The sequence below is a fragment of the Microcaecilia unicolor genome, chromosome 1 (genome assembly GCF_901765095.1).
Source record: "Microcaecilia unicolor chromosome 1, aMicUni1.1, whole genome shotgun sequence".
Lineage (NCBI taxonomy): Eukaryota > Metazoa > Chordata > Amphibia > Gymnophiona > Siphonopidae > Microcaecilia > Microcaecilia unicolor.
In genome coordinates, this window is record NC_044031.1 from 486033139 (window position 1) to 486052906 (window position 19768).

General features: G+C 43.9%; 1 protein-coding gene across 2 annotated transcripts in view; it reads left to right on the plus strand.

The window, feature by feature from the left end:
* Positions 1-19768, plus strand: part of LOC115477376 (chloride channel protein C-like) — a 284847-nt gene that overhangs the window by 246306 nt on the left and 18773 nt on the right. For both annotated transcript variants that reach the window (XM_030214217.1, XM_030214225.1), the window contains exon 14: positions 5589-5685. In XM_030214217.1, the coding sequence (XP_030070077.1) occupies positions 5589-5685 (97 nt within the window). The remainder of the gene's footprint in view (positions 1-5588; positions 5686-19768) is intronic.

Here is a 19768-nt window from a genome sequence, read left to right on the forward strand (position 1 = left end):
CTTTCGTGGGTGGCTCTAGTTCCACGAAGGAGGCCCACGCAGTTACTGCAGAACAAGAAGTTACTGGCCATTCATCAAGCAAGGAAGCAGATGGGTTTCCACAACACTACAGCACCCCAGTAACTGTGAATCAGACTCAGGTATCTGGACTTGTGGACACTGGCTCTAGCATGACTTTATTACGACCAAAGCTAGTGCCGAATGATGCTATTCTACCAGGGCGCACTGCAAAGGTAGTGTTAGCCAATGGATCTAGAGAGACTGCACCCACTGCTTGAATATTCCTGGATCAGGGTACCAAGCCTGGATACAAAGAAGTAGGAATAATGAAAAAACATGCAGGTACCAATGCTGTGTGGGACTGACAAGGGTCCAATAAACATTACCCTTGATAGCGGAGTCAGCATTTCTGCTATATAGTCAGGCCTGGGTGGCCCAACAAGCAGATACAGCAGAGATCACCTCTCCAGTTCCAGATCCTAAGACAGTTCAGGTGGAACCAGCTGACCAAGCAACAGAAGGAGGCACTCCAGTGCTTCCAACAGCATCAGTTCCTGAGGTGACCGAGGCCATGAATATAGGAAAGCCTGACTTATTTGACACACCTATTGATCAGACTGCTGATCCTGATTTGTCAGAGTCATCAGCAGTTACCTTTCATGTTATGGATACTGATATAGGACACAGACATGCTTTTCAAGAAGCACAACACTCTGACCCTGACCTGGAAGCCTGGAGACAGAGGGCTGGTCAGCCAACTAATAAGACTTGTAAAGATCGTATCATATGGAAAGGGGGTTTGCTGTACAGAGAGACTGATCCTGTTGATCCTAAGGCCCTGGACAGCAGGCAAGCAGCTTATAGTGGCCAGGGCATATGGAGATTTACAGATTACACATGAAATTCCACTAACAGGACATCAGGGGGTGATATGCACACATACTAGGTTGACACAGAACGTCTATTGGACGAGAGTATCTCGAGCCGTAGCTGACTATTGTCAAAACTGTGATGCGTGCCAAAGAGTTGGTAAGATCCAAGATCACTCCTGAGCTCCCTTAAACCCTTTACCCATTATCAGTGAGCCATTTGAGAGAATAGCTGTGGATATAGTGGGGCCTCTAGCTGTCCCTAGCCAGACTGGAAAAAGATATATATTGACAGTGGTGGACTTTGCTACCAGATATTCTGGAGTGGTAGTCCTATCCTTAATAAAAGCAGAGGAAATTCCCACTGCCCTGCTAGAAATATTTTCCCGGGTAGGATATCCACGAGAAATACTCTCAGACCAAGGTAAACAGTTTATGGCTGAGCTAATCCAAAATCTGTGGGCACACTGTGGATTAAAATCTGTACGTACCACCCCTTATCCCCCTGAAATGAATAGGTTGATGGAGAGATTTAATGGGTCATTAAAACATACGTTAAAAACTTTTGTAGAGTCGGGAGACCGAGACTGGGAAAAGTACTTGCCCTACCTACTATTTTCATGCAGAGAAGTACCCCAGGAGCCTACCAGGTTCTCGCCATTTGAAATGCTTTATGACCAGAGGGTGAAGTGGCCCCTTGACCTAATAAGAGAGCACTGGGAGGGGAAAATTGACTCCTTTGACACCCCTGTAACTGAATATGTAGTCAACATGTGACAAAAAAGAAGACCTTGTGGGCAGCCCAAACTAAGCAAAAGAGCTGGTATGATCATAAGGCCCAAAATAGAGAGAGTTTTATGAAGGCCAGCAGGTACTTGTTTTTATTTTATTTATTTATTTATTCATACTTATATCCCATAATTATACAAAAATGAGTTTCGGTTCAATATGGCTTACATATAACAGCTGATTCAATTAAATTTACAACATAATAACATAGAGGGGCATAATCGAATGGGGACGACCATCTCTAAGGGCGTCCGTCTCTAAGGACGTTCTGGCGAAGGGGCGGGGCAACACGTATTATCGAAACAAGATGGACGCCCATCTTTCACTTCGATAATACGGTCTGGGATGCCCAAATCTTGACATTTAGGTCGACCTTAGAGATGGTCGTCCTCAGTTTTCGGCGATAATGGAAACCAAAGACATCTATCTCAAAAACGTCCAAATCCAAGCCCTTTGGTCATGGGAGGAGCCAACATTTGTAGTGCACTGGTCCCCCTGACATGCCAGGACAACAACCGGGCACCCTAGAGGGCACTGCAGTGGACTTCAGAAATTGCTCCAAGGTGCATAGTTCCCTTACCTTGGGTCCTGAGCCCTTCAATCCCCCCCCAGGTCCGCCTGCCTGAAGTACACTGCACCCACTACAACTGCTCCAGGGACCTGTATACTGCTGCGATGGACCTGAATATGGCATTTGAGGCTGGATCTTTCCTGCCTGCCCCGAAGAATCCACTCAACAACCGACAATCGCTGGATATGGGTAGCTGGAGGGGGGGCAGGGGAGAGAGGACAATCGCTGGGGTATGGGTGGCTGGAGGGGGGCAGGGGAGAGAGGACAGTCGCTGGGTATGGGTGGCTGGAGGGGGGCAGGGGAGAGAAGACAATCGATGGGTATAGTTGGTTGGAGGGGGGCAGGGGAGAGAGGACATTCGCTGGCATGGGTGGTTGGAGGGGGGCAGGGGAGAGAGGACAATCGCTGGCATGGATGGCTGGAGGGGGGCAGGGGAGCAAAGAGAATTGCTGGGTATGGGTGGCTGGAGGTGAGGGGAGGGCAGGGGGAGAGGAGGGTTGCTGGACATGGGTGGATGGAGGGGAGGGCAGGGGGAGAGGAGGGTTGCTGGACATGGATGGGTGGATGGAGGGGAGGGCAGGGGGAGAGGAGGGTTGCTGGACATGGATGGATGGAGGAGAGGGAAGGGAGAGAAGAAATGCTGGACATGGATGGATGGGAGGGAAGAGTGAGGAAGGAGATGAGATGAGGGAAAAGGAAGAGAGGAGAAAAACTGCACATGGATGAAGAAAATAGGCAGAAGCTGGATCCACTGGCCAGTCAAGTCTGCGGAGGACCCAGCTTTTACTTAAGGATGTAGAGCAAGAAATGAAGAAGAAAGGCAGAAAGTAAAGAAATAAATGGAAAGGAAGCCCTGGAAACAGAGTTAAGAGGACAGATAGCAGCAGAATTGGATACTGGGCCAGCATGATCAGAAAAACAAAGTCACCAGACAACAAAGGTAGAAAAATCATTTTATTTTCATTATAGTGTTTGGAATATGTCCACTTTGAGAATCAGGTGCTCAACATTAAACGTTTATATTTATTTATTTATTTATAGCATTTTATCCCACATTAAACATGAATTAGATTGGAACCTGGGATCATTTCATTTTTTTTTTCCTGGAGTAATGCATTCCCCCCCCCCCCCTAGGCTCTCTCCCCAGCTATAGCCAGCTCTGCAATTTGGAGGGGGGGGAAGCAGAGGTGGACGAGGGGTGCAGAGGTGGATGGGGGGCACACAGGTGGATGGGGGGGGGGGGGGCGCAGAGGTGGACCGGGGAGAGAGCCTGTTGTTAAACATTTACCAGCACACCACTGCACAAAACTATCTCTACTTCAGGAAGCAGGTGAAAGCTTGGCACTTCAACCAGGCCTTTAATGGGAGAAGTAACTAACTTGCTTGTCACGCACACACATACACAGAAGGAATGACACCTGCTGCACATACTATAGCAGGCCATGTTTATCCACTCCTACCTGAGCTAACATAATGTTCAAGCACCTTTCTGACCTCATTTGCAACTTTCTTTGAGACCCCTCCCCTTTTACAAAGCCTCGCTTACGGCTGCGGGTGCGGTAATGCTGATACAGGTCATTCAAAGTGAATGGGCTATGTCGGCATTACTGAGCGGCTTTGTAAAAGAGGGCCTAAATCAGTCCCTTATTTTTTTTACTCCTGTTACTCTATCTTATCTATCTATATGTTCCATCTCTTTGCTTACACCCTATGCTATCTATTAAAATGTCTTATTGTGTATTGTGTTGACATTGTAATGTAGTATACTATGCCATACTTGTCCTATTACATAGTAACATAGTAGATGACGGCAGAAAAAGACCTGCACGGTCCATCCAGTCTGCCCAAGAAGATAAATTCATATGTGCTACTTTTTTTATTTGTACTGTCCTCTTCAGTGCACAGACCGTATAAGTCTGGCCAGCCCTATCCCCGCCTCCCAACCACCAACCCCGCCTCCCACCACCAGCTCTGGCACAGACCGTATAAGTCTGCCCAGCACTAGCCCCGCCTCCCAACCACCAGCTCTGCCACCCATTCTAGGCTAAGCTCCTGAGGATCCCTTTCTTCTGCACAGGATTCCTTTATGTTTATACTTGTCCTATTATTTGAATATTTTTACTGCTGTAATTATCTGTTGCTCATGTTTGACTTATTCTTGCTGTACACCACCTTGAGTGAATTCCTTCAAAATGGTGATAAATAAATCCTAATACATTTATTGATTTATTGGGATTTATTAGCCGCCTTTATGAAGAAATTCATCCAAGGCAGTATATAGCAGGTACAGTTTATTATAAAACTTAACAGCTTTGTTAACAGCATAACAATAGTAAAAATGGCCAAATATAAAGATAATACAATAAATGAGGTAAACGTGAGAGCAGCAAATTAAAACCTAATAATAGGACTACCATGAAACTAGTCCTTCCATCACCTTTAATTAACAATGGAATACGATGCCACTGGTCTATAATTGCTTACATCATTGATTTTTAAAGAGGGATTCTTAATAATGGGGGTAAGAATAATATGACCAGGAAAAAGGAAAGGAGGCAACACAGGTTGGCTCCCAGAATTTTCATAGGAGATAAAAGAAAACAAGTTTCCTCTCATAGGAAATATATAGAAGCTATTCTCCAAGGGATCCTCCCAGAAGAAAACATTTTGGGGGTAAAGGCCTTGGGGAAATGAGTAAAAGTCACACATTAAGACAAATGACTAATTCTATGGAAACAGGCCTGGCGGCAGAGGAGATTCAATAATAGAGTATGAAGTGACTTTTGTTACTATGCATTTCAAATATTTGGGGGGGGGGGGGGGGGAGAATAGCTAAATTATCTATGTAGTTTTCAAAAAGAACACAAATAGCACCTAATAAATCATTTTGTTCAAGAAATCCCAATGTGTGTCTGCTTTCACCAAATGGAAGCCCAAACCTCCAAGATGAATCATTGCTGCATTTAATTTCTGATGTACAGACTCAATAGTTTCTTTTGCAGGTAAAATGAAGAACAGGTAACATAGTAACATAGTAGATGACGGCAGAAAAAGACCTGCATGGTCCATCCAGTCTGCCCAACAAGATAAACTCATATGTGTATACCTTACCTTGATTTGTACCTGCCTTTTTCAGGTAGAATGAGCAACTGGAATCATTCTTTATGTGTAGCTAAACAACTTTTGTCATTGGCAACCAATAAATATGCAGAACATTGTGATTTACTTTTAATGATTGATTGTAAGATTGAGACTAGTCATGCAAAACTTGCTGATACACAATGTCTTTGTTGCAGCACTGAAGATGGCCCACTGTGTATATAACGCTTGTTGCGATATCTAACTATTTTTGGTACTAGGTCAGAACTTTGCATGCTGTTGATGAATGACCAGATCTTCTATACACCATCTGACAGAGAACCTCTTAACTTTGGACCATACCTCAAATATGAGGAGGTAAGTTAAATTTAGTAGCAATATTTCCTTATGTTTAAAGGGGCCTTTAGACCTTTTGTAAGGTCTGCACTCCCCCGGTTGAGGTTATATTGAGGTCCATTTGGGTATGGTACTCCTCTCCAGGAATGACTATGATTATGCAGTCCAGGGTGCTTGTTAGTTAATCTGCAGAAGATTCTAGTCAATAAGGAGCAGAGCAAGAGACGAAGGAGGTGTCTCTCATGTCTCTCTGAAATGTGTGTTAGGAGCTGGTGTTGAGAAGAGGAATCAGCCTGCTGCCTTGCTACCAAGATCCTCAGTGGAAGGAAAAGGGAGTTGAAGAAGGAGGAAGCCTGTCTTTGTTCCTGAGCTCCTGTAGGGGGTGCAAAGGAGCATTCAGCAAAGTCCCTGTAATGGCACTTTTGACATTTACTACTACTACTACTACTACTTAGCATTTCTATAGCGCTACAAGGCGTACGCAGCGCTGCACAAACATAGAAGAAAGACAGTCCCTGCTCAAAGAGCTTACAATCTAATAGACAAGAAATAGAGTAAGCAGATCAAATTAATTAATGGTTGCTGTTCCTGAGGGGTCCAGCTGTGGGTAGAAGGTGTTCCCAGTCTGTCTCTCTAGGTCTGTATCTGATGGGGTGAGAAGCCTGATCTGAGTTCAGAAGAAAACAAAGATCTGTATAGTGAGAAATGCATGTCAGGAGCCTATCAAGCTATGTATAAGGTGAAATGTGAAAGGAATGAGCTAGCAAACCAGAGCTTTATCCAGAAGCCCACATGAGTTCAGAGGAAGAGAGGTGAAAAAGAGTTGAGAGATTCAAGCATTTGGAATTACAGGTACTAAAAGAGTTCTTGGGGAGTCACAGTACCAGGCATAAGGGGAACCTCATATCTTAAAAAAGGAAAGCAGAATGGCCCCAGAAAGTGGAAGCAAGGTTCAGAATCCCTCTTCTGCTTTTTATATTTGCATGCTGTGAAACTGTACTTGAATCTGTTACCACTGAATTGCTTTGCCTTAAAGAAACTTATCCCAGTATAGTACCACAATTATGTCTGAAGTGTTTACATGTTAGTGGAGAATACACACTAGCATTTGGAGAAGATCCTTGGGACAGCCCTGGAATCAAATGAGCTTTGTGTCCAAGAAGTGTACTTGGGAGAGGGGCTACATATGAAAGCAACTGTAGTGGGTTCTGTACCTCACAATTCCTGAGCAGTAATAAATGATCAAGTATCTGGTGACAGCCCTCAGCAAGTTTTTGTGCTGTGAAAAAGATATACTTGCTTCCACAGGGGATACTTGACTCTTTTTAAAAATTTACTCCAGAGTTTATTTTGTTTGCAATACCTCTAGGTTTTATGGAATAGAGGCCACAATTTACAATCTAGTATTTAACAACCTAGGAAACAAGAAACAGAAATATTTAGCAAGGCCTGGAATCAGATGTGCCCAGATTGAAATAGGACTAGTGTTACAGATTAAGAGGCATAGAGGGGCATTTTCAATATGACTCTAAGTCCGACTTTCAGTTTTGCTCAAAATGTCCAGAATCCGAATAGCATATATAGCCATTTTTGAAACAGCAAAATATCTTTTTTTTGTTTGTTTGTTTTTTTTAGAAAATAGCCACATGCTAGATGTTTTTTGTGCTCTGTGCATTTAAGTTTTTGGTCCATTAAAAAAAAAAAAAAAATGGCCCATTTTCGAAAAAAAAAAAAAAAGTTCAAGTGCAAAATGCACAAAATCAAGCCATTGGGATATAGGAGGAGCCAGCAATCTTAGGGACACTTTTACCAAGCTGCATGAAAAAGGGCTCTGCACTGGCGGCAGGGGCCGTTTTCCCCACACGCCAGAGCCCTTTTTACCACTGCTGGTAAAAAGACCCCAGTCACACATGGCCGTGCAGTAAGAGAACTCTTACTGCATGGTCATGCAATGGGGAGCCCTTACCGCCACCCACTGAGGTGGCAATAAGGGCTCCCACGCTAACCTAGCGGTAACTGGGCAGTACGTGGTGATACCCAATTACCGTTGGGTTATCGCCACGTGAGCCATTTCCAGGGGTTTTCTTTTTCCCTCAGAAATGGCACACACTCAGGGCAGGACTACCGCAGGCGGCCGCGTTGGGCCGGCGGTAGTCCTGAAAGAGTGAGTGGTAAGCCCGCGTTGGGGCTTACTGCCGCTCTGTAAAAGGGCCCCTTAGTAGACTGGTAACACAGACATTCCAGTAGAGCAATGCAGAAGCCTAAGGGGCACTGCTGTGGACTTCAAATAAAAGCTCCCAGGTACATATCTCACCATTGCTCCCTTATCTTGTCTGCTGAGCCCTTCAAAACCTATCCAGAGCCTACTGCCCCCAACTGTACACCATTACAATAGCCCTTATGGGTTAAGGGGTCACCTATATGTGGGTACAGTAGGTTTTTGGTGAGTTTTGGAGGGCTGACACATTCCACCACAAGTGTAATAGTTAGACTGGGATATGGGCCTGGTTCCCCTGCACCGACCACTAGGCTACTCCAGGGATCTGCTTGCTGTTCTAATAGGACTGGCTATAACATCTGAGGCTGTCAGAGAAGCTGATATATATTGTTTCTTTTACATCTTAGAGGGGTGAGAGGGGGTCAGTGACCACTGGGGGAGTGAGGGGAGGTCAGTCCTTTATTCCTCCAGTGGTCATCTGGTCATTTAGGACACTTTTTGTGGCTCAGTTGTTATTAAAACAGGTCTAAATCAAAACATCTTAGTTTTAGTCCTGGACATTTTCAGTTTGTTCCATTATGGCTGAAAAACATCCAGGTCTTAGGAATGTCCAAATACCCCCCCCCCCCCCCCCTTAACATGCCCCCAACACATCCCCTTGAGATTTGGATGCACTGCAGATGAACAGCATAGACGAATGTCTGGAAAATGGGTTTTGAAAATATCAATTTGGACGTTTTGGAAAGAAAAACGTCCAAATGCTGCTTTATGCCGCTTTTTAGACGTCTTTCTCTTTTGAAAATGAGCCCTATAACCTCAGCCTCTGTTTTGGAAAATTTTCATTTAAAAAAGTATGTTTATGTGCTGTCTTTAAAAAGTGAAAAAAAAACAGTACTTGCTTGCTTTTTGTGAGATTCTTTTGTGCAATTTTCCTTAAATGCCTTCTAGGGTTGTGAGCACAAAATGAAAACAAAACATTTCAGTTCAGTTCTCTCTCTCCCTTGATTGGTTTTATAGCACTTTTTTGTTTTGCAAAAGAGGCAATGAGCAAAAGAATTTACACAGGTAAAGGCATGTTTACATGAGTAAAACTGAGGTTTGAAAATTGCCATTATAAATATGGGGAACAGTTTGTGTGCTGGATGACACCAAGAGTACTTTTTATGGTGCCGTAAGCAGGCGGAAACAGGTGGGCACACAAATCGATGCATGGCGATTTCAAAATCCGCATGCAGACTTTTGGCTCATATTTTGCACCAGCTTCCATGCTAGTGGACAGCGTGCAGGCACTTGGTACTCAGGATCTGAGCACCGGCCGTAGTTTTCCAAAAACATTTTTGCAGGCAGTTTTCTTTTTAAAATCAGAGCCCTGCTCCTATAGGATTTAATTGTTTCTCTTTCCACGTGCATGGTGGATTTTTGCCACTCTCCTAGATTTTTACAGAAATATTCCTATGTTAGATGTCTGAATTTAGAAAAGAATTGCACAGCTGCAATATTAGGGGTCCTTTTACTAAGCTGCGGCAAAAGGTGAACTTAGCGTGACCTTATGCGGGACTTTCTTGTGCACTGAGATCATTTTTACCACAGCTGTAAAATAGCCAATATTCTAGGTTTTGTATTAATTGCCATGTTATAATGTTACCATTAGCGCGCCATTTCTCGTGCTGGGGAAAATAGGGCTCAATTTTTTTTGTGGCATTTACTCGGCGTTAATCAGGGGTAGCATGGGAGCCCTTACCACCACAATGGGTGCTGGTAAATGCCCCCCCCCCCACCCGAATGGCCATGCGATAAGAGCAATCTTACTGTGTATGGCCATGTATTTTTTGCAGCCATTTTACCCGCTGTGGTAAAAAGGGCCTCAGCGCGTAGCAAAAACGGCCGCTGCTGCTACCGCTACCGCAGGGCCCTTTTTACCGCAGCTTAGTAAAAGGGCCCCTAAGTGGCTACTTTTAAAATGCTACTTTTTCTGTGCAAATGTAACTGAGCTTATTTGGCCATTTGAGATTGCAAACATACATACCTCAGAAAAGACGAAAATAAGACTGAGACATTCGGATACTTATGGGCATAAATAATGGACGTAAATATGAGAAAAAGATCCGCCAGCAGGCGGAAAACTCAAGCACCCCACGGTAAAAACAATAATGTATAAGGAGTGGGAGTACGACCAAGGATACCAGAAACTGGAAGATGTTCTAAAATAAAACTTTATTAACGGTTTGAAGACTCGACACGTCGTGTTTCGGCCGACAGGCCTGCATCAGGAGCCTACTATGCAGGGTTTTGCAAAATAATGCTGGTAGGAATCCTCTGAAGATTATGCAGAAGTCTCTTACACGGAGAATTACTGAATTGCTGAATGCTAATGAGGTTGATTCTTCAGAAATAGCGTAGTAGTCTTTAGAAAGACTACATTACCTACTGTGCGTGCAGCGCCTCTGACGAACTTTTACAAATAGTCTTTCTAAAGACTACTACGCTATTTCTGAAGAATCAACCTCATTAGCATTCAGCAATTCAGTAATTCTCCGTGTAAGAGACTTCTGCATAATCTTCAGAGGATTCCTACCAGCATTATTTTGCAAAACCCTGCATAGTAGACTCCTGATGCAGGCCTGTCGGCCGAAACACGACGTGTCGAGTCTTCAAACCGTTAATAAAGTTTTATTTTAGAACATCTTCCAGTTTCTGGTATCCTTGGTCGTACTCCCACTCCTTATACATTATTACATAAATAATGGACAACAGAGAGATTTTGGTCTAAATTAGGCTGTGGAACAATTGGTCATGATGTGAGGCCGAATGGGTTACATTCAAAAAAATAAGACAAAGAAGCAGTTTGGTAGGGTGTGGATATGTGAAACACAGTGGCGTAGCAAGGGGGGGCGGGAGGGGCGGTACGCCCCGGGTGTCAGCCCAGGGGGGGTGCTCCCTGCCAGCTCCCCCCCTCGGCGAATCGACACCCCCCCCGACCAGCTCCCGCACCCTACCTTTAAAAAGAATATCGGGTGGCGAGGCACAGCGCCTCGCGCCTGCCCTGCACGTAAAAGAAATGTGGACCGTCGGGTCTTCCCTCGCTCTGTCTGTCCCGCCCTTGTGGAAATAGGAAGTTGTGTCATTGTGCTGCACCCGGGGGGGGGGGGGGTGCAACGGCGCCCCGCCCCGCCCAGGTGACAGCCCCCCTGCTACGCCATTGGTGAAACATCCTCCCAGTGGAGGTAGAAGAATTTTCGGGAGTATATGAATCAAAAAGTAATAGAACATGAATAAAGAACACATGGTACTAGGGCAGGGAGCACAGAGCCAGAGGTCAAGAGGAATCTTCAATGGGACAAGGACAGTGGTCAGATTAGCCTGAAAATCTTTCGACAATACTTTTTGAGATGCTTGTTGCAATGGGCTACAGTGTTAGAGCAATATTAGCAATTTTCCATTTGGAAATCAGGATATTTACAGATATCCATTTTCAATATATGTCACAGATAAAGATTTATTTTATTTTGAAATTAATTTGAAAATGAAACTGGACAAATCAGCACACACAGGCACATACATTTAACATATGTATTGTACTGTGGAATTTGGCAGTGTCTCTGGAATCAAAGTGTTTCCACAGTCTCAAATGTCTATATGTTGCATAGAGGGGCATAATTGAACGGGGTACCCAAGTTTTCCTGAGGTTGTCCTCGCAGGACGTCCCCGTGAAGGGGCAGGGAAACCCGTATTATTGAAACAAGATGGGCGTCCATCTTTCGTTTTGATAATACGGTCGGGGACGCCCAAATATCAACATTTAGGTCGACCTTAGAGATGGTTGTCCCCAGTTTTCGGCCATAATGGAAACCGAGGACGCCCATCTCAAAAACGACCAAATCTAAGTCATTTGGTTGTGGGAGGAGCCAGCATTCGTAGTGCACTGGTCCCCCTGACATGCCAGGACACCAACCAGGCACCCTAGGGGGCACTGCAGTGGACTAACTGATGCACTAACTGAACGGAAAAAGCCCTTCCCTTACCGATCCGGAAAGGAACAAGGCATGCATGAAGGAAATCGCGTGCAAATGAGCTGCTCACTGTTAGCTTATTTGCACACAATTTCCTTCCTAAGGAGGGGAAGCCAGTGCAGAGCTGCCAAGCATTACACATGGCTGCTCTGCGCATGCCAAAGATGGCTTCATACATGCAGACAAGCTGCGTGTATAATAGCTGTCTACAACCTTAAATAAATTGCCATCTACAACCTTAGAAAAATACAAGTCCAGGTGAAAATGTCCAAGTGCTCATCAGGGACGTCTTTTTTTTTTTTTTTAGAGTATGGGTGAAGGACATCCTTTGCTGTGCCTCAGTCCCTGCAATGGCAATTGAGGATGTCCTGCCAAAATGTGGATGTTTCTCTGAGAAGGACATCCATGCCTGCTATGCCTCTGACACCCCCTCTATTTATTTGGATTTTGGATCACAAGTAGCAGTAGTGGGATTTGAACCGGCCACCTCTGGATTGCAAAACCAGTGCTTTAACCACTTGGCCAATCCTCCATTCCACTCTCTTGAAATTTGGCCATCCCTGTGGTGGTGGTGGGGGGGGGGGGGGCAGTTCAGGACATCCAAAATGTTTGAAAGAAGGACGTTCACGCCTTTGCTGTGCCTCCGCTGACACACACATACCTCCTCTCCCAGGGACCTGCATACTGCTTCGATGGACCTGAGTATGACATTTCAGGCTGGCAAAAAAAGTTTTTAAAGTTGTTTTTTTCAGGGTGGGAGGGGGTTAGTGACCACTGGAGGAATTAGGGGAGATCATCCACGATTCCCTCCGGTGGTCATCTGGTCAGTTTGCAAACCTTTTTGAGGCTTGGTCGTAAGAAAAAATGGACCAAGTAAAGTCACCCAAGTGCTCATCAGGGATGCCCTTCTTTTTTCCATTATCGCTCGAGGACGCCCATCTGTTAGGCACGCCCCAGTCCCGCCTTCACTACGCCTCTGACACACCCCCGGGAACTTTGGTCATCCCTGCGACGGGAAGCAGTTGGGGACGCCCAAAATTGACTTTCGATTATGCCGATTTGGGCGACCCTGAGAGAAGGACGCCCATCTCCCGATTTGTGTCGAAAGATGGGCGCCCTTCTCTTTCGAAAATAAGCCTGATAGAGTCCTAGGTTACATCTCATCCAAAAGTCAGAATGTGTTCCAGTGCCAAGGTCTGTCACTCTAAATATTGTTGAGTCAATGACAGATCACAAGTCTAAGGGCCCAGTTTACAAAGATGCCCAAGTATTTTTAGCGTGTGCACAAAATTAGCATGTGCTGACTGTATAGGCGCCCATAGGAATATTGTGGGCACCTATACAGCTAGTGCGTGCTAAAAACACTAATGCACCTCTAACACGGTTTAGTAAACAGGGCCCTAAGTTTTGGTATCTGACTCTGATCCGTGATCTGAAGGACAAATGATATTGTTCCAAAAATCACTGAGTTAGAAAAGGAGTTGGTCATATTTTTTTCTTTTTGTATATCTTCCTTTCGTTTTTGTTTACTTTCAGAAGTGAATAGTTTGACGATACCAATCAAGGTTAATTTATTTTTTTCCTTTTTAATTTCCTCTAGAATTCATATCATAAAGAGCTTGATCAAATATTCACTTTATATAGACTTGTTTTGAACTTGCGTGTGTTCCTTGTTATATTTTTTGAAGAAACTGACTTTATCTGAAGACTTTCCGCCTGATTTTAAAACCATTTAAGCGGCCAGGAACGATTCCTGGCCAGTTAAATGGCACTTAACTGGCTATCCAGCAATATTCAGCAGGAGATAGCCAGTTATTTCCCGCTGAATATTGCCAGTTAGCGCGTAGCGTACAGCCAGTTTTATCACGCAATATAACTGGCTATCCACCAATATTTAGCATATCACTGGCAAAACGTTTGGTGGTCAAATTTGGCTGGAATGTGTTTTGCCGATTTAAACTTAACTGGCCAGTGCTGAATATCGGCTTGGTCGGTTAAATTTAAGCTGGCCAAAAAGCACCTGGATATTCAATGCTGGTCACTGGAAATGGCCCAGCACTGAATATCCGAGCTCAGCACCAGCCACAGGAGGCAGCACAGCTACCTCCCTCGGTCTGAATATTGTCCCCTTTAACTTGTTTTAGTGCTCTTAGGGCTCCTTTTACAAAGCAGTGCTACCGATTAGCATGTGCTGAATGCGAAGAAGCCCATCGGAACTGAATGGGCATCTTCCCATTCAGTGTGCCACTAATCGAATATCCTTCCTATGTTTATGTAGAGGCCACAGATAAACTTTGGAGGAGACCAATCATGTATATTTCATTGGCATGTAACGAGACAATTCATCTTACCTGTCACCTTTAAAGGAGTAAGTTCCACATTTTTGACCCCTGACGCAAGCGTTTAGCACCAAAACATAGCCTGTGTCAGGTCACCAAGGGAAGAATTGACGTTCAAGTTATATAATTAAAGAAATTGTGTCCCGATTTTGAAGGCTCCTGGTGCTTCTTTTTGCTATTTTTCTATGTTAAACAGCTAGACTCTTGTACGATTTTTCTGGTTGATTGATTAGGAATGGGTAGCAGGTGTATTGGGTGATCATATTCACAACAATACTTTGCTGTGTATGTTTCAGAAGGTATCTTATTTTTACAAAGCAACCCTATCAGTTATACACTGGTAATATCCATGAGCCCAGAGCATACTGTGTCCTGGCCAATGCTCTGCCATACTTTCCAGACATCTTCACCAGAGGCAAGTGACGCAGCATATAAGAATGACTAATTCAGCTATGTACAGCAAATGTCACTGAGGTATATGGCATGATTTCAGTTGTACAAAATCAAAAACGTTATGGGTTAATTCAAACTCACTACAAGTAATGAGTATGTTAACAAAAAATGTTATGGGTTAATTCAAACTCATTATGAGTAATGAGTAAATTAACAGTTTTTAACTCATTTTAATATTGTGCAATTTTTCTAGCAAAAAAGGTGCCGGTACTCAAATGCCAGGCCACCCTTCAGGGGTGGGGTGATCACTGAGGGATTCACTCCACAATAGCCAGACCCCCTTAAACTAGTCACAGAATCTATGACAAGGCAGAATATATATATATATACAGTGCACTCCATGTAAGTGCACGTCTGATAAGAGCATGCTCTGTTTAACTGCATGCCGTACTTCGGTCCCCTTTTTGGCACCATAGGAATTGATGGCGCCAAAACCGGGACCGAAGTATTGCATGCCCTGAAAATCTGTATTTTTTTTTTTAAGGCTGCCATATTTTTAGCATTCATTGGTCCAAAAAACTCCATAAAGTTTTAAGCTGTAAGATAAGTTCACTATTTTGTCTCCTTTACTGACCACTGCCTGCACAGTTAACGTAGTAACATAGTAGATGACGGCAGAGAAAGACCTGTACGGTCCATCCAGTCTACCTAACAAGATAAACTCATATGTGCTACTTTATTTGTATACCTGATCTTGATTTGTATCTGCCATTTTCAGGGCACAGACCGTAGAAGTCTGCCCATCACTAGCCACGCCTCCAAACCACTAGCCCCGCCTTCCCTACCGGCTCTGCCACCCAATCTCCACTAAGCTTCTGAGGATCCATTCCTTCTGAACAGGATTCCTTTATGTTTATCCCACGCATTTTGAATTCTGTTACCGTTTTCATCTCCACCACCTCCCGCGGGAGGGCATTCCAAGCATCCATCACTCTCTCCGTGAAAAAATACTTCCTGACATTTTTCTTGAGTCTGCCCCCCCTTCAATCTCATTTCATGTCTTCTAGTTCTACCGCCTTCCCGTCTCTGGAAAAGGTTTGTTTGCGGATTAATAACTTTCAAATATTTGAACGACTGTATCATATCACCCCTGTTTCTCCTTTCCTCCAGGGTATACATGTTCAGGTCAACAAGTCTCTCCTCATACGTCTTGTAATGCAAATCCCATACCATTTTTGTAGCTTTTCTTTGCACCGCTTCAATTCTTTTTACATCCTTACCAAGATACGGCCTCCAAAATTGAACACAATACTCCAGGTGGAGCCTCACCAACGACTTATAGAGGGGCATAAACACCTCCTTTCTTCTGCTGGTCACACCTCTCTCTATACAGCCTAGCAACCTTCTATCTATGGCCACCGCCTTGTCACACTGTTTTGTCGCCTTCAGATCCTCAGATACTATCACCCCCAAGATCCCTCTCCCTGTCTGTACATATCAGACTCTCACCGCCTAACACATATGTCTCCCATGGATTCTGCTCTCTAAGTGCATCACTTTGCATTTCTTCGCATTGAATTTTAATTGCCAAACCTTAGACCATTCTTCTAGCTTCTGCAGATCCTTTTTCATGTTTTCCACTCCCTCCTGGGTGTCCACTCTGTTACAAATCTTAGTATCATCCACAAAAAGACAAACTTTACATTCTAACCCTTCGGCAATGTCACTCACAAATATATTAACAGAATTGGCCCCAGCACCGATCCATGAGGCACTCCACTGCTCACCTTTCCCTCATCCGAGTGAATTCCATTAACCACCACCCTCTGGCGTCTGTCCGTCAACCAGTTCCTAATCCAGTTCACCACGCCAGTCCTATCTTCAGCCTGTCAAGTTTATTCAAGAGCCTCCTTTGGGGAACACCGAGCAAAGGGAAGACTAGTAGAGACATCGGGAGCGCCGCCTCCTTCACTGACGCTGCGCCTTCGCTGCCGGACAGAGGTAAATTTAAAAGGGATCTTGTTGGGGGGGAGAAGAGGGCGGGCAGTTGGGACATGGGAGCGGGAGGGCGAGGTAAGCATGGTGCGGCGGGGCACCCCCCCAGAGGACTGCACCCTCCTGCCATGCTTACCTCGCTTACCATGTTGGCACGGCCCTGGGTCTGAGAAGAGTTCATGAGGGAAAATGTCAAAAGCTTTGCTGAAATCTAAGTAGATTAGGTCTATACCATGTCCATCATTCAATTCTCCGGTCACCTAGTCAAAGAATTCAATGAGATTCGTTTGGCATGATTTACCTTTGGTAAAACCATGTTGTCTCGGATCTTGTAACTTATTGGCTTCCAGGAAATTCACTATCCTTTCTTTCAGCATCGCTTCCATTACTCTTCCAATAACCGAAGTGAGGCTTACCGGCCTGTAGTTTCCAGCTTCTTCCCTATCACCACTTTTGTGAAGAGGGACCACATCCACTGTTCTTCAATCCCATGGAACCTCTCCCGTCTCCAAGGATTTATTAAACAAATTTTTAAGAGTACCCGCCAGAACCTCTCTGAGCTCCCTTAATATCCTGGGGTGGATCCCATCCGGTCCCATGGCTTTGTCCACCTTTAGATTTTCAAGTTGTTCATACACACTCTCTTCTGTGAACGGTGCTATATCCACTCCATTCTCGTATGTACTTTTGCCAGTCAATCATGGTCCTTCTCTAGGATTTTCTTCTGTGAAAACAGAACAAAAGTATTTATTTAGCAAATTTGCTTTTTCTTCATCATTATCTACATAGCGGTTCACAGCATCTTTCAGTCTCCAATTCCCTCCAGTTAAAATTACTTTGGTGAATTTTTATGCTTCAGCTTAAAACTTTATGGCGTTTTTTGGCCCAATGAATGATAAAAAGTTGACAGCCCTAAAAGAACAGAGATTTTCAGGGTCTCTGTGGGTGTCTGATGTCCTTTTCTCCATCTCTCTCTCTCTCTCTCTCTCTCTCTATGTATATATATATTAAAGATTGTAATTTACTCATAAAGAGTGAGCATGAATTGACCCATAACATTTTTGGTTGTGGACACAGACATTATACATGTCCAGAATCTGCTATGGTGCTGGCCTCCATCCTTTTCATTGGTTGGCCATGTCAAGTCTTGTCTTCCTCTTCACTTCTTGCTCGTTAGGGTTTGTAAGCATTCATCATTTGCATTTGGTGATGTATGAGCATTACTCAGAACTCAAAATGCACAGAAAGCAATAACCATTCCAGAAATTTGACTTCCTTGCTAATACACAGAGTCTAGCAAAGCATGGTAGAATGTTTAAATACACAAAGAGAAACAGTGATAAGCAACTGAATAAAAATGTAATTCAAATGGTTTTAAAGAACATTATACAGTACAGTCTCGATTATTCAACCTTCACTAATCTGACCATTAGGCATATCCTACAGACCCCCCCCCCCCCCCCCCCCTGGTGACGTTATCGTGTCTCTTTCCATTTTCTGGAGTACAGAGGGAAGTTTTGCACCTGAGACAATTTGTTTCAAACCCGGGACCCTGCTTTTACAGCAAAACAGCACCGTTGTGACCCAGGACCCTGCTTTTACAACCTAAGGGGGTCTTTTACTTAGGTGCGCTGATGTTTTTAGCGCGCGTTAAAAATAGGCACGCGCTAAACACTAAAGATGCCCATAGGAATACATTGTCATAACACCGAACCAAAGAAAAAGAACTGAAAATATGCACCCCATGTACCTATAGGAATTGTTCTATATTTTCTAGAAGATCTATGTACTTTTAAAATAACATGAACCCAAACATCTGAAGATTCAATAACATAAATATGTTCTAGAATATGTTTGGGAATCCTCAGAAGACACCACTTCCGGCACATTCAATAATGAGTTTAGCCTAGTGGCATAGCGTCTCCTCATCGGACAATCCCTTAGGTAACTATTTTATAGTGCTATTGCAAACACACATGCTACAAAAAGTGCTCAAAGCTACATGTGCTCGCTGCTACAAGTGCTCTAAATCAAAAATTGTTTAAAAGGACTTATCTTAAGTTCCTCTCCGTATTTGATACTGTTGGAGTCCTCTTTGGCTTTCCCTAGATAACGCTCGACACCGCGGGTTTCAACATTTTCGTCAGGGACTCGGGTTAACACTTGCCCATCTCCCCTTCACAACAGTCTGTACTTCCGGACATCGATAATTCTCCCAGATGCACTCAATTGTTCTTCATAGGCGCTTTTTAAAGGCTGCACGATGCTGTCTCATTGTCATGACGTCACTGTGTCAACAAAAATATACAGCCTTGGTAATGGTTTCCTATCAAGACATGTTGGAGACCCCCAGAGTAATGTTAACTAAATAAATAAGATCAGTTACGTCCTACTTAATCTAACCTATCATGAACAAATTCAAAAGATACCTAACAAATAAAAAACAACTATTAGGATTTGAAAAAGCTAAATTCCAAGCGTATCAGAAAAATAATGATGAATTGACATATATCAAATGAGCACCATAAAATTAAACGTTATAATTAGATCATAGAGTTCCATTCCACCGATTCGTTGAGCCCATAAGGACTCATTGTTTGCAACCTATGAATCCACCATTGCTCTCTTCTAGTAAGGGCCGTCATGCGATCCCCTCCCCCACTCGGTTCCGAAACCTGCTCTATTATAAACCATCTGAGGTCAGTAAAGGTATGCCGATGTTCTAAACAATGGGGTACTAATGGAGCTGTTAACATTTTTGTGTGTATCCTGCTCTTATGTTCTATCAATCGTATTCGCATAGTTCTAATCGTGCGACCTACATAGAATAATGAGCAAGGACAATAAATAATGTACACCACATATGTAGAAAGACAAGTAGTTTGTTGTTCAATCTTATATGTGTGCTGAGTCCTAGCATGAGTCCATTGTGTAATCTGATCAGTTTGTGCACAAAATTGGCACTGTCCACAAGGTTGATGACATCCTGATGCTTTTGTTTGAGCCTCCGATTGGAGATGTGTATGTACTAACTGATCCTTCAAGTTTCTACCCCGGGTGTATGCAATACATGGATGTTCCTGGAATGCTAAATGGAATGTGAGCACTTGCCAATGTTTGTGAATTAAATGTGCCACCTCAGGGGCTAG